The sequence below is a fragment of the Mytilus californianus genome, unplaced genomic scaffold (genome assembly GCF_021869535.1).
Source record: "Mytilus californianus isolate M0D057914Y unplaced genomic scaffold, xbMytCali1.0.p SCAF_8, whole genome shotgun sequence".
In the NCBI taxonomy this organism is placed as follows: Eukaryota; Metazoa; Mollusca; class Bivalvia; order Mytilida; family Mytilidae; genus Mytilus; species Mytilus californianus.
This window is the reverse complement of record NW_026262734.1, coordinates 37,500,131-37,514,318: the sequence shown is the minus strand read 5'-3', so window position 1 is coordinate 37,514,318 and position 14,188 is coordinate 37,500,131. Positions and strand designations below refer to the sequence as shown.

General features: G+C 31.2%; 1 protein-coding gene across 8 annotated transcripts in view; it reads left to right on the top strand.

Moving 5' to 3' along the window:
* The window catches only part of LOC127711413 (transient receptor potential cation channel subfamily M member-like 2), a 550,384-nt gene that overhangs the window by 62,074 nt on the left and 474,122 nt on the right, over nucleotides 1-14,188 (top strand). The window contains exon 26 of one of the 8 annotated variants that reach the window (XM_052217452.1): nucleotides 849-3,937. The exons of the other annotated variants lie outside the window; for them this stretch is intronic. Coding sequence (XP_052073412.1) covers nucleotides 849-1,352 — 504 coding nt within the window. The 3' untranslated portion in view covers nucleotides 1,353-3,937. Of the gene's footprint in view, nucleotides 1-848; nucleotides 3,938-14,188 lie in introns of those variants that run through there. 8 annotated transcript variants of the gene reach the window in all.

Below are 14,188 nucleotides of genomic sequence, written 5' to 3'. Positions count from 1 at the left end.
GAGGATCTAGAAATTGACAATGTTGATGTTCATCAAAAACTTTTTGTAATGTTATTTCCATGCAACTCTTGCAGATTAAATTAACATCCACAATAAATTATTTGTTTCTCATGCAGTTAAAATTCTTGACTTGATAACAGAAAAAATCTATATATTTTTTATGCATTATTTCATTCTTATTCATGTAAAAGTGTTTTTCCACAAGATGTACATGTTTATTGACACTATCGGTAGTAGTATAATTAATATAAGATATAATTTTAACCCACCAAAAAACAAGAAGCTGCTGAACCAACGCCTTTGTGGTGAAGTGAAGGTAGAGTCACTAAAGAGGATACCCGATGGTATGCAGGGTTGTCAATAAAAATAAATAAATAAAATACCGCTGGATTGACAACAACACTTTAGTGAACACTTAAACACTTTTTATAAAGAGGAAGAAACTTTATACAAACTGTACACTGACATTGTACTTACAATCATGTTACACATATTTTTTAATTTATTAATTTTTTGATTTACTACCTTTATGTACATACATTTGTAATTTTTTCATTTCATTCATACATTGGTAACCAGGAACAACAAAGACAATGGAGTAAACACATTATGACGTTAAAATTTAGATACCATTTTTTTTATACTTCAGGGATTGTAATTTCTATATAATTTGTCCTGAAGACGCCGATCTAATCGGCGAAACTAGTCGACACAATAAAACTTGCAGTTCACTAAAGTGTTGTTGTCAATCCAGCGGTATTTTACCCACCAAAAAATGTATACTTTCTGTAATGTATATAGATTAAATGTAGGAACTCCAGATTAACTTGTCAATATTCGTTATTTAGCCAACAGACAAAGAGGAGGGAGACAAAAAAGGAAAGAAACACAGAGAGAAGAAAAAGAAGATGAAGGCTAAAGATTATGAAGAAAAGTTGTTGAAGGCTAAAGATGATGAAGGCAAATTGTTGAACATAGACAAAGACATACAGAAACCAGAAGCAGAGAAAAAAGTTGCTGATTTATGGGAAGATAACCAATCAGATGAAGAGTATGCTATGGCTCCTTCCTTATTACCTATTGCTCCAAGACGCAAATCACCGACAAAAAATTGGACAATGGAGTCCAATAGTGATTATGAGAAACCATCAAGATCTCTTAGTATGAATATCCAACATGACTCAGATGATAATTCTGATTTGAACAATTTTGATAAAGTCAAAAAGAAAAGAAGGAGGAGAAGTCGACCACAAGATTCTTTCTCTGAAGAAGATCTAAAATACAGAGGCTCAAAAATACGCCAAAAGTTGAGAAAGAAAAGATCGGGTACAAATGACAGTGACTCTAATTAATGGTGCCAAATTTTTATTTGTGTTAGTGGCCTTATTGTGGTCATAATGTTGTTACAATCAGTTTCAATCATTTTGTAATGGTGAAGGCAGTTCATAATAAATAGGATGTTTTTAATACCTATTTATTCATTTTGATTATTGTTGATTGATAAAATGTATCTTTTAAGATTACTTTATTTTTGAGCATATATACTAAAAAGACGATGTTGTTGTACCAGTTTTCATACACATCAATATTTGTCAAGTTATTAATAACAGATATATGTTATAAGGGTCTTGATGGGGTGTACAGAATAGAAATAATGGGCCAATACTACAGATAAATGGGCCCAAAAAATAAAGAATAGAGAATAATGGGCCAAATTTACTAAGAAAAGAGAGAAAAAAAAAAAATATATAGAATTGAAGAACCCCCCTAATCCAGACCCTCTGTTATGTGGATATTAAATGGTCCTTTTTGAGAGACATGGGCAGTAGCCTAAGTAAGAAATATTTACATTCAATAGCCTTATTTGAGTGTATGTATAGATGAATGAAATGAGGATTAGTGTATTATGTAGTATTTTATACACAATTTTTAGATAATATTAAACATATTTTGTAATAAGTGATATAGAACTCACACATATAGTAATATGATATAGCTATTTCAGGAGTTTGTAGTTTGATAAAAATTATGGTATTTTTCCCCCAAAATATTATTGTTATGTTTAACCCAGTAAGTTTTTAGTTATAGTAGTTTACCATGAAGTTTTAGTCACTTAGTTCACATATAGTTAAATTATCTATTGGTAAAGCTTGTTTGAATTGGAGAAATTTTATAATCGGGAAATGTGTTAGTTGCATGTTTAATTGAAACACACACAGTATATGACAGGACAAGCATTACTTTGTAGTTCAAGAATCCAATATAACCTAGGCTGGTTAATGTAAACTTTTGGTATTATTTTGTAAACTGGTGAGTCAAACCAGTTCTGATTTGCATTCATTTATCACATATCTCTTTCATTGTATTAATATACATTTATTGTTTTATCTTCGTCAAATATATTGTTATCACTTTTTTTCAACCCTTTTATTTAGACACAGCTGTGATTCAAAGAATTGGGAGCAGTGGCAGATTACGACGAGTGGCTTATTGGGTGTACCCCTTTAAAATATTTTTTTTCTTTAAATTGTCAAATATTTTTTATCATTTTTGACATTTACACACCCCTTTCCTCAGACCCTGGATCTGCCCCTTCTAATTTCAGATTACTGACATATAACATATATTGTTTGTGTGAATACTTTATGTAAATTGACATCTTTCAATTTCTGTGTGAATTGTGAATGTATTGTTCACTTTTTTAGCTATGAAACCTATAAGAAGAGAAGAAGAGAATATTCCGATTTAAACTTGGGGTTGAGATTAATATTCAAAATAGATCTAACTTTTTATGCATAACAGTACCTTGTGTAAAACAAATAATGAAATAATTTGATTGAGACTGGTTTGCTTTTTTTCAATATATTTGTCATTGTTTACATCAAATACTCAAAAATACACGTCAAGTTATTAATGGTATGCAGCAAAAAGGGTGGGGGGGGGGGGGGGGGCTACTTCAATACTTAATTGATAGGGGGTGCCGCTGGGGTTTTGTTACCCCACCCTTTTCATATAATTTAGATTTTAAAAATGTATACCTTTTCATATATTGTGTAGGTAAAAATGTAACCTTTTCCCATATTGGTTGGGTTTCGTATGGTGTATTGGAAAAGTGTCTCAGATTCCTTATATAATGTTTACTTATGGCGAGACTTTCAGCTGTGAAAAAAATTCAGGGCTTTTTATATAACAAGTAAACAGAACTTTAGTGACCTTATGATATATTTCTGATAGATTTCCCTATCTATTCACATATTTACAAGCTGGAAAATGTGACCTATTGCAGCGGCACATCCTATCATCTTGAATATAGGAAGTGCCCCCACCACCCCTGAGCAAAAAGGTTGAGAAATTTTACTATGGATTCATTTATTTTCAGTGGTACCAATATTCGTGGATACAGGAAAAATTGTAGTTTCATAGTTTTATATAATTCTGCATACAAGCGTATAGAAAATTTGTATATTGTTGAAAATGTGAATTCATGGTTCAAAAATACCCATGAAAATAAGTACCCCATGTATAATAGTAAATCCACAGTATCACAATTTCTTGTTATCCATGATCAGTTACAGATAAAAAGGATTAACATTATTCCAATCTGAGAGATTGATAGAAAATTTTGTGTTAAATAAATGTGTACACAATAAGATAACTTCTGTCTTTAACCACAAAATGTATCAATGATCTTGAGTTGTCCAATAAAACATTAAAAGTAGTTTTATTTTTTTCATAATGTTTTCTTTCAAGGCTGCAAGCATCACTAGTAATAAGTCTTTCAAAATTAGTAAATTGAAAACTCCTAAAAACAGATTAAAAAAAAAAGAAGCAAAATCATCATGTCAAAAACTTTTAGAAAATTGATAAGAATTATTTTGTATTACGTTTTGCATAGTTAATGCAGCATAGTGCCTAAATAAAAAAAATTAGACCGCTAGTATAGTTTGAAAATTTCCTCTAGAATTTAAAATACCAAACGCAAATAATCTGACTCTAAAAAACAAAAATCTACTTACTGTCATAAGTTAATATGATTTGAGTGATTGGACTTAGCTACATCTTATTTAATGTACAAGACTCTTCTCTTCTTCTGATTACAGGAAAGACCGGTGCCGGAGTGTGGAATATCCCGGAACTGTGGTGCTATGTACATGAAAATGGAGGTAGAAAATTATAAGACAAGACAAGACCAGGCAATATTAAAGTCTCACCTCTTCATTTATAAAAAACATACAAATAGTAATAAAACAATCATAAAACATACAAGAGCCACTCTTAAAAGAGTTATGAGAGACTATCTAAAGTGTATATACTTTATGTACACTTAAATTAGCAATATAAAATACATCTTCTTTTCAATAAAAAAGATTTTGGCAGTATAAAATTACATATTTTCATCTGAATAAAAATATAAATTTATCATTATCATATACAAATGCATAAGATTAACATTACATAGAGCTGCTTGGTAAAACAAATAACAACGGAAATCTTCATGCACTGGACAATTAATTACTGTGAAAGTACTTTAATTCGTGGGTATCAATTTTTCGTGGATAGAGCAAAAGTTACATGTTCGTGGGTTCTTAAATTTGTGGATTTTAGTTTTCTGAAAAAAAAAATTAGGGTGAATAATTTGAACCAATTAGAAACGAAGATTCTTGAAAATAATCATATGGTTTTCATTTTCACTTTCATGTTCCTCTTTCATTTCTGACAAAATTCATCAAATTGTTAATAAAATAATTGCTTTCAAAAATAACCTGATTCATTTATAAATACAAATTGTCTCCCTGAAGGAAATTGCAAAGTAAACATTTTAAATGTTGCACACGCGTAATCAAAAATGGTGACACTAATTAACCCGAGATCGAATGAACAACAGACTAACGATCATCAAAGGTGTTAATTGGACAATAAACATGTCATTTAAAGAAAAAGGTTGCATAAAAAATGCTAAAAAATTTAATGTACTATGAATTAATCCTTATAAAATAATACTTCATCATCATACATCGTCACCGGACTGACTTTTTTTGCAAGTGCACTCCTAGATTTTCCAGGTAAGAGGCAAGATGTTAAACTAATTCAAATGTTTTTTTTAATTCTAAAATGGTCATTATGGAAATTAAGAAGATTCGTTATACTGATAGTAGAAGCTGTTAACAATCTTGACAATTGAACAAAGCTCCCTTATATTTTTTTTTAAAGGTAGCTGATCTCAGGAATATTCTATTTTGTATACCTGATTGTGCCAAAGTAATACATTCACACATGAACATTATTTTTACCTGGTAATGTGTTTATTGTCCTTCCATGTTTTGTGATACTTTCATGTGTTGATTGCCTTTTCATGTTTTGTATTGATTCTATTTTCTTCAACACATGTATGATTTGATTTTGATTTTTGGTGTTTTAACGCCACTTTTAAGCACCGCTTTTGGGCTATTTCATGGCGGCTAGTTTTTGTCGGTGGAGGAAGCCGGATTGCCAAGAGAAAACCACTGACCTTCGATAGGAAAACTGACAATCCAAGTCAATTAAGATTGCAGTCAAGTGCACCCGCACAAGCGGGGTTCGAACTCACAACCTCAGTGTTGACTGGCTAGTGATTATTGTAGTAACTACTTAGACCACTCTGCCACCGAGGCCCCTCAACACATGTATGAAAAAGGCAATTGATTTCATCCTTCAGATGCTCCATTCATTTTTCAATATGATATTTTTAAACATTTATATTTATTGTTTTTTATGATTTTTATTGTAATTACTCAGTAGGGTATCAGTTCATTTGTTTAGATGACATTCCTTTCAGTAATAACATTTTTATAATGCTGTCAAATTCACTGTGATACAATTTAAATATGACTTATTCCTACATTCCATCCTATTTCTATATGACATATTTTTTCTCACTTATTCAACACGTATTCTTTGTATATTTGTGAATCCAGTTTTTTCAATTCAAAATTTGGAAAAATTTGTGAAGGAAATTCACTCCTGATATAATGAATGATAGTTTTTATTATTGTGAAACCTGAATTATTTGCATTAATAATAACCTCACAAGAATTTGTGAATTCACAGTTATATGGTTTTGATTCCCGACAGATGCATTTAATAGCAACCTATACAATATTTTGATGGTATGAAATGTTTTACTTAATCAAAAATAGAATAGTACCAATATACATGTACAGTAAAAACAGTAAAATTTTCCAGTTATCCACATGACGTCGCTGAACTGCAAAACATGCCTAGTTGCTAAAGGGCGCCAAAACGTGTTATGTTTATGAGCGCCCAATTGTGTCCATTTTATTAAAAAGGCCAAACGTGTCCGGTTCATATGAAACTCCAAGGTCTCCCTTTTAAAAGCACAGAAACCAATTCTGCATGAAGCAGGTCGTGCATTACCCTCATACATTACAAATACATTTAGGCATCATCGGACAATATTAGTACAATAGAATTCACTTAGTAAACTAGGATTTAAACTGTACAAAACTAATAACTTGCAATGTTTATGGTTTTTTTTTTTTAAATACGCATGTCATATTTGCCACTGGACATTAAGCAATAAACAGTCAATAGTTAAGCATGTGTTGCAAATCCGTAAAATAAATAACCGGCATTGAACAAATTAATGCTAATAAATGACCACTTTATTAACAGTGAAGCACTGAGAAAACTAACAAGATAAAATGTATTAAATGTTTAATTGTGAAATACCTCTATGTGAACTTCAAAACAATGATTATTATATTGATAAAAAATAAATAAAACCGCTTCAAGTATAAATAACTTTTTATTGTGCGATTTTTTTTTAACCTGGTGTCTATTTTTTTGAAAGCAGAAGTCACTGTGCACAATGTAGCATGTCTTGGACATTTATCTATACGGACTACCACACCTTTCCTCTAGATTTCTGTGGGTAGCTACTTAGATTTTTTAAGAATACAACCGTACCCGAAGTCTTTCATTGTATCCCACGCCATTGCATTGCCGTAAACGTATTTGACTTCACGGAGTAATATTGGCGCTAAAAGTTTTGAGACGTTCTAGCGTTTTCATCTGGACACGTTTTGGCGAATAACAATTATCGGACACGTTTAGGGATGTGAAATCGGACACGTTTGTGCGATTTATGATTTGAAGGACACGTTTGCGGGAATCGGACACGTTTGGGAGTGTTACATACATACGCACATTTTTTCTGTTATTTATGACTTTTATTTATTTCCATAAATGACATGCCATAATTTTTATTGTGATAGATCTGGTTGCTATTACTTTTTATTTTGACACATCTTCTATTTACGTTCATATCAATTTTTGTATGAATTGTTGTTAGAACTTATTTTATAAATCATACATTGCTCAGTTTTGTTAAACACATGATGCGTCCATTTTTTTTAATAAAATGTAGTAAGAAATGCGAGTCTTTGATTATTTCTGCATGTTAAATTTAAGACAGTACCACATGTTTTTGTCATGTTTGCCTGAATGTCACAGAATTTGAGACAGGGATGCTAATCTGGCGGCATTGTTAGCTATTTGTAGAAAACATTATATTTCGGAAGAGTTTGTCTGATTTTTTTCTTTATTGCATATGTCTTTGTCCTTGAACTATTTTTCCTGGTTCAATGACCTTTTTATCACATGATTTTTTTTCCAGTAATTATGAGTAATAGGACATATTTGGTACCGGTATATATATTTATTGCAAGGTGTACATGTCCTTCAATATGGGTTCATCTTAACTTATTCTATTTTAATGGTTCAGTGATCAAGATTAATTTTGCGATGAGGTTTCAAATACTTAAAGCAATGTGATGACTATACACTGCAGGGTCTGAACGGTCAACATTAAGTTTTCATGATGAGGTTCAATTTTCACTTACTTTAAGCAATAGATCAATTATTTTTGGCGTAAAGAATCATTAGAAGGATTTCTGACGTCTGGACATCTGACATTGGCCTCATTTTCATGGTTCAGTGATCATTAAAGATTGTTATAAGGTTCCTTTCTAAGATAATTTTAGCAAAATATCAGCTATATTTGGTGTTAACTGATTGTAGGTTGCATTTCTGTAAATATTGACAATGCAATTTCCCATAGGAACTCCTTTTACGGCTAAAACTGTACCACTTTTACTATGAAGTTTTGAAAAAAATCATATCATAGAATGGAAAGTTCATATGCACTTCAATTTTTTTCAAAGGTCAAAATATAGGGCTGTGCGGCATATTTTCAACGTTTATATATATTCTAAGAGTTTAAACTAACACTAAGTTTCTTAACTATCCCTACCTTGACTGTGGGATTACCATAGATTTCTATATAGACAATATGCATATGTATATTTACTGGTAACATTCCCAAGTTATGTCTCTATGAGATGAAACCTAGAGATCATAACTGGGAACCAGTATGTAAACAAAATTAATTATCTATGAATATTCTATATCTCCCCAAAAGAGGCGTGGTTTGAGAAACAACTGTATTTACAAAGTGCAACCTATACAAACATTTATTCCAATAGAAAACTCTCTAAAAACACTTTTTCTCATATTAATACTTATTTATCAGAATTATAGCCTTAAAGAAATCACTGCATAAACTCTTAAGTTTTCTTTTACTGTTCATTTGATACCCCCTCCCCTGTTTCAATTTTTTAAAGAATTTGAAAACAAGACTTTAATTATTGCCAGCTTACCCTATTTGCATGTTTTCTGACATGAAATGCCTAGAACATGTTTAAAACTGTTCTGATAACATATTGAAAGTATTTCAGAATACTGTAAATGTAATGTTTAGCAGTCAATCATTCCAACATTCAAGATTATATAAAGTATCAAATCCTGCATGTGTCTCCAGTCCACATTTTACTGTATGCCTATTTGTCAATGAAAGTTCACAATTTCTGCCTCAAATGGTCAGTTTAGAATTCTTGTCACAACAGTATCATCTCTAACCATATATCTGACATATTTTAGCTAAAATATGAGCTAGAAGTATTAAAACAAAGCAATATTTGCAAAAGTTGTATGTATGCAGATACCAGTCTGATGTATAAATTCACTTAAAATTTGATAGAAATGACTGCTAACATCTAATTTTTGCATAACTTCCAAGCACAGTTATTGTTTTCTATATAAAGACCTTTAAAATCATAAAATCATAGCATTTACAATTTAAATTATTTGTTTTATGACCCAGGGTGTAGGCAATTTTCTCTGTTTTTTGCCCCTGGGGCATCGAATTTCCTACATTATTCTGCTGTTTCTAGCAATATGGAATATTTAGTACATATTCAGGATAGAACACACTATTGTAAGTTTTGTTGAGATATTTTTGTATTTTAAGCTTGTATTTTTTATGCCACGGTGACAAAAAAGCAGATTTAGGCGTTAGAGCTTACTTTTGGGTTATTGACAGGACAAAAACCCTCCACCAATAATATTCAGGAAGGATCTATGAGTTTCAATGACTGCGAAGAGTAAATATAAGCACTTCTAAACAATTTAACTTACAAATATGCATATATTATGAATTTATTTTTGCATTCAGGGCTTTAAGTAAACTATGCATACTGTAAACTGAATTTATGCTGAGTCATCATAGTTAAGGCCCAGGATTTTCTCAATCTTCATGAAATATTTATAAAACTCCATATTTGAGTTAATTTCTTTAAAATCTGTGAGATAAACTAAATTTGGTTAAATTCTGTATGTTCTCTTTTTTCACCCAATATAAGTTGCATTTCTGTAAATATTGACAATGCAATTTCCCATAGGAACTCCTTTTACGGCTAAAACTGTACCACTTTTACTATGAAGTTTTGAAAAAAATCATATCCTAGAATGGAAAGTTCATATGCACTTCAATTGTTTTCAAAGGTCAAAATATAGGGCTGTGCGGCATATTTTCAACGTTTATATGCCCCGAACTTGTAAGAGTTTAAACTAACACTAAATTTCTTAACTATCCCTACCTTGACTGTGAGATTACCATAGATTTCTTTATAGACAATATGCATATGTATATTTACTGGTAACATTCCCAAGTTATGTCTCTATGAGATGAAACCTAGAGATCATAACTGGGAACCAGTATGTAAACAAAATTAATTATCTATGAATATTCTATATCTCCCCAAAAGAGGCGTGGTTTGAGAAACAGCTGTATTTACAAAGTGCAACCTGTAAGGTATTCATTTCCATTTGACTTGGTTCATCTGACCTTATCCTCATTTTCATGTTTCATTGTCAATCGTTAAGTTTGTGTGAAATTATAATAGGTCCACTATATTTGATGGATAGAATGTAAGTTGAAGATTTCAATCTGACAGGGTTCATATTACCCAGACCTCATTCTATATAAGATCTTATTGTAGGTTACTTATTTTCTCAGAACATTAGTATGAGTCTCCTGCTTTAAATATTGGGTTAATGTTGAAATTCTCTTAATATAAGGTCTTACTATAAGTATCACATAAAGGAACAGGTACAATAAGAGCTCTTGTGTGGCCCCTGTAATTCCAAAAATACTAAAACTGTTCTCTAGTGTCTAGATTTTGTACATTTTATTTATAAATGAACAGGGTAATATAATTTGGACACTATAGTGCCAAAAGTTTACTTATGTCACTATGGCGTCATAAACGTGTCTTAATTAACAAATTTGACCTAAAAGGCCATTTTACACATATTTTTTTGTTTTGGACAAAATAAATATGAGCTTTACCCTAAAAGATATTGAACACACATTAATTTCTTTGCAAAGAACTTTTGGTAGCAAAACATCTTTTTCATATCTAAATATTAATAACAAGACCTAACAAGAGTGCACATGGTAAAATGTCTCGCCTGCTTAACTGATTTTGATCACGTTGAAAGTCTTAGAGAAACAGGATATACAACATGTATTGCATAAAATTAACCTCAGTGTTCCGTGTAAATGAGGTAGCAATCAGATGAACCCTACAAGACAGATATGCACACCTTACAATCATTACATACACAAAATACAGTTAATCTATTTCTTATAATATCTGACGTTTTGAACTAATAACATGATGTCAGATAAGACATATGTATACACCAAACATTTGATAAAATCATTGGTTACTCCAAATATTGCTACCCTATTGTTTAAAGTTCTGAGAAATGGACTTAACAATAAAACATTACACAGACTATTGAAACACACAATAAGGCTAAGGTCACAAGAATCTGTCAGACAGACATATACACCATACAAAAGTTTCATACACCAAATACAGTCCTTACCAACCTTTCCATGACAACCTAACATTGACCAATGAATCACAAAAACTAAGTGAATCAGACTAGCCCTGTCGGACAGATTTTTACACCTAACAATCATTTCATAGACCAAATATAGGTACTTTAAACTTATAGTATTTGAGAAATGGATAATAAAATGACTAATGAATCATGAAAATGAGGGCATTGATAGATGAAACCAGCCAGGCAGACTTGTACAACTTGCAATCATTCTACAAAACAAATATAGTCGATCTTCTAATTATAGTATCTTTGATAGGGACTTGAACTCTACAACTTATCCATGACCACTGATTTATGCAGCAAGGTCGAGGTCAGGTTAAACTTGTCCGACAAACATGTAGACTGTGCAAGGATCTCATATACCAAATATAGTTGGCGTGTTACTCATAATAAGTGAGTATTTCACAAGACTAAAACAAAATACACATTTTTTTCAACGAGTCGCTGAACCATGAAAATGAGGTCAAGAAAAATGGACATATGCCAGACAGAAACTTCGTAACTTAAGGTATCTGCATACAAGGTATGAAGCACCCAGGTCATCTAACTTCTGAAATATAAAGCTTTATACAAATAGTTAATGCTGGGGACGATTCCACTAGATTGTAATCTACGTCTCGCATTCGGCGACAAAACTTTTGTTCAAAACTAGACAAAAAATAGTATATTAGTTGAAATGATTTAATTTCACTTTTCAATACATGTACCTGAAATATGTCTGTCGTTATTTGTGGGTTAACATCAAATAGCTAACTCATAATTGCAACACTACTAATGATTCTTTTCTTTTTTCTGCATTTGAACTCTGGATATAGCATCAGTTCAGGTTTTCCTTTACTTTTTCTAAAGTTACTGAATGACAGCTACTCCAAGAGATGGTCATAGATATTACAGTTAGATGTTGGACAGAATGATTTTATAATCAGAAGCACCAGGAGTCATATTTCAGTAACTGGAAGAATTCTTTAAACCCTAGGGTTTCTTTCAAAGTTCAGCCTTTCCTTTTTTTACTCTCTATACTTTTGTCAGTTATGTGCTTTTGTTGTCCAGGCTGTTTTATGTTCTATTTGGTGTCTTGTAACTCAATTAGGTGCCATTGTGCAATACACCAGTTCAACAATTATGAAGACACTAAAGTTCCAACTTCTCAGACAAAGTTTACCTCGGATGGATTAAGCTATTCTTTTGTTATCCCCTTTTGGTTGTATTCCTCATACATTGAATTATTTCTACATCCTTGACTTTCAAATATGTGGACTGAGGCTTGAGCATTTCCGATGTAGGCAAATCTAGGGAAGCACTTTAGGCACACGAAATTTATAAAGTTTTAGACCCAATTTCAATACATGATCTGAATATCGGAATAAATGAAACCATGTTAATTAATCATTTTTTTAAATAAACACTTATTTGTATGATTTTGGCCTTTAGAAAAGAAAAGAAAAAAGTCTCATGCACCATGATCATTCATGATATAATCATTTTGTATTTTACTGTTTAGAAGATTTAAAACATACCATGTAATAATATTGAAACATTCATTAAATACAAGTTCACTATCAGCAATCGTTTAAATGTCTTTTTGTAAAACAAGAGTCTAAACATAAAACAAATAATTTTAACAAAAATACATAACAGTCTACTTTACAACATAAAAATATACAAATTAAGTTGAGATTTAAAAAATAAAAAATAGTTAGGCAAAAAGGATATTGATATTTCTACACGGGAAAACCGTGGAACATTTTGCTGAAATGTTTAACAAGGAAGGATTTCATAGCCTTGTCTGCAATTTATTAGAATGGTTTACATTTTAGACCATAATATGTCATTTATTTACATTTTCTTTTTATGGATAATTTAAAAGAATTATTTTATGATCAATTACGCTTTTTTGTCAGCCGATAGTTTAATATTATTGACTTAGAAAAAATCCGATGTCGATGTATGGAGATATAATTGGATATGTGTGATTGAATATTTAGATTCTTTAATTTTTTTGAAACCTATATAGCAAAATTATGGGGAGACCTAGTTTTGCTGTCGACTACACATATACGTATTGTGAAAATGTTTGCATAAAGGAATTCCAGAACTCAAAACTTATCAGCAAGTTTATAAACAGTCTCGACTATATTTAGAGTATTTTATCTGCAAAAATTCATTTGAGAAAAAAAATGAGAAAACAGAAAACACAATACACAGCAAAGAACCTATTTCATTTGATTTTTATTTTCTCCTGTCTCACACATTAGTTACTTGGTTTAAGCATGGAAAACATTGATTTTTTTATACGAAATAATTGTGCATGTTGTTTCCTCTCTGTGCATCCATCTTGCCATCATTCATGCCCGCCTGCTCGTTCTTTCTTCAGGTTCATGTTTTAGTTTATGATAATTCATCTTGAAGTTGTGGTGGCATTCACCTAAAACTGAGTTCATATGCTCCTTATGATCATAAATATTCTTTATTTTTTATGCCAATAATGGATTTTATGGTTCACTGAACATGGACATATTATATTACGTGTAGGGTAATGTGTCGTATGGACATACCATTCTTGTATTATTGTTGTATATGGTTTCCAATGACTGGCGTGTTCAATCAGGAGACTTAAAAACATCGAAATCATTGAGTGCTATCCTAGTCTGTTAGTCCGACCCTTTGTTTATGTTCATACGATAACGTTCGACCATCTTAAATGATTCATTTGAAATTTAAAAGTGTTTTGGGAGCATAGAGCACAGATCAAGATAAAGGAGAGGCTAGCTTGGGGTTCCTTCATTTCTGTTTTTTTTTTTTATATTTTTAGGGCACTGTTTCTTTGATTTTAAAAAACAACGCGTATTCCGTAAAATTCTCATGAACATGATTG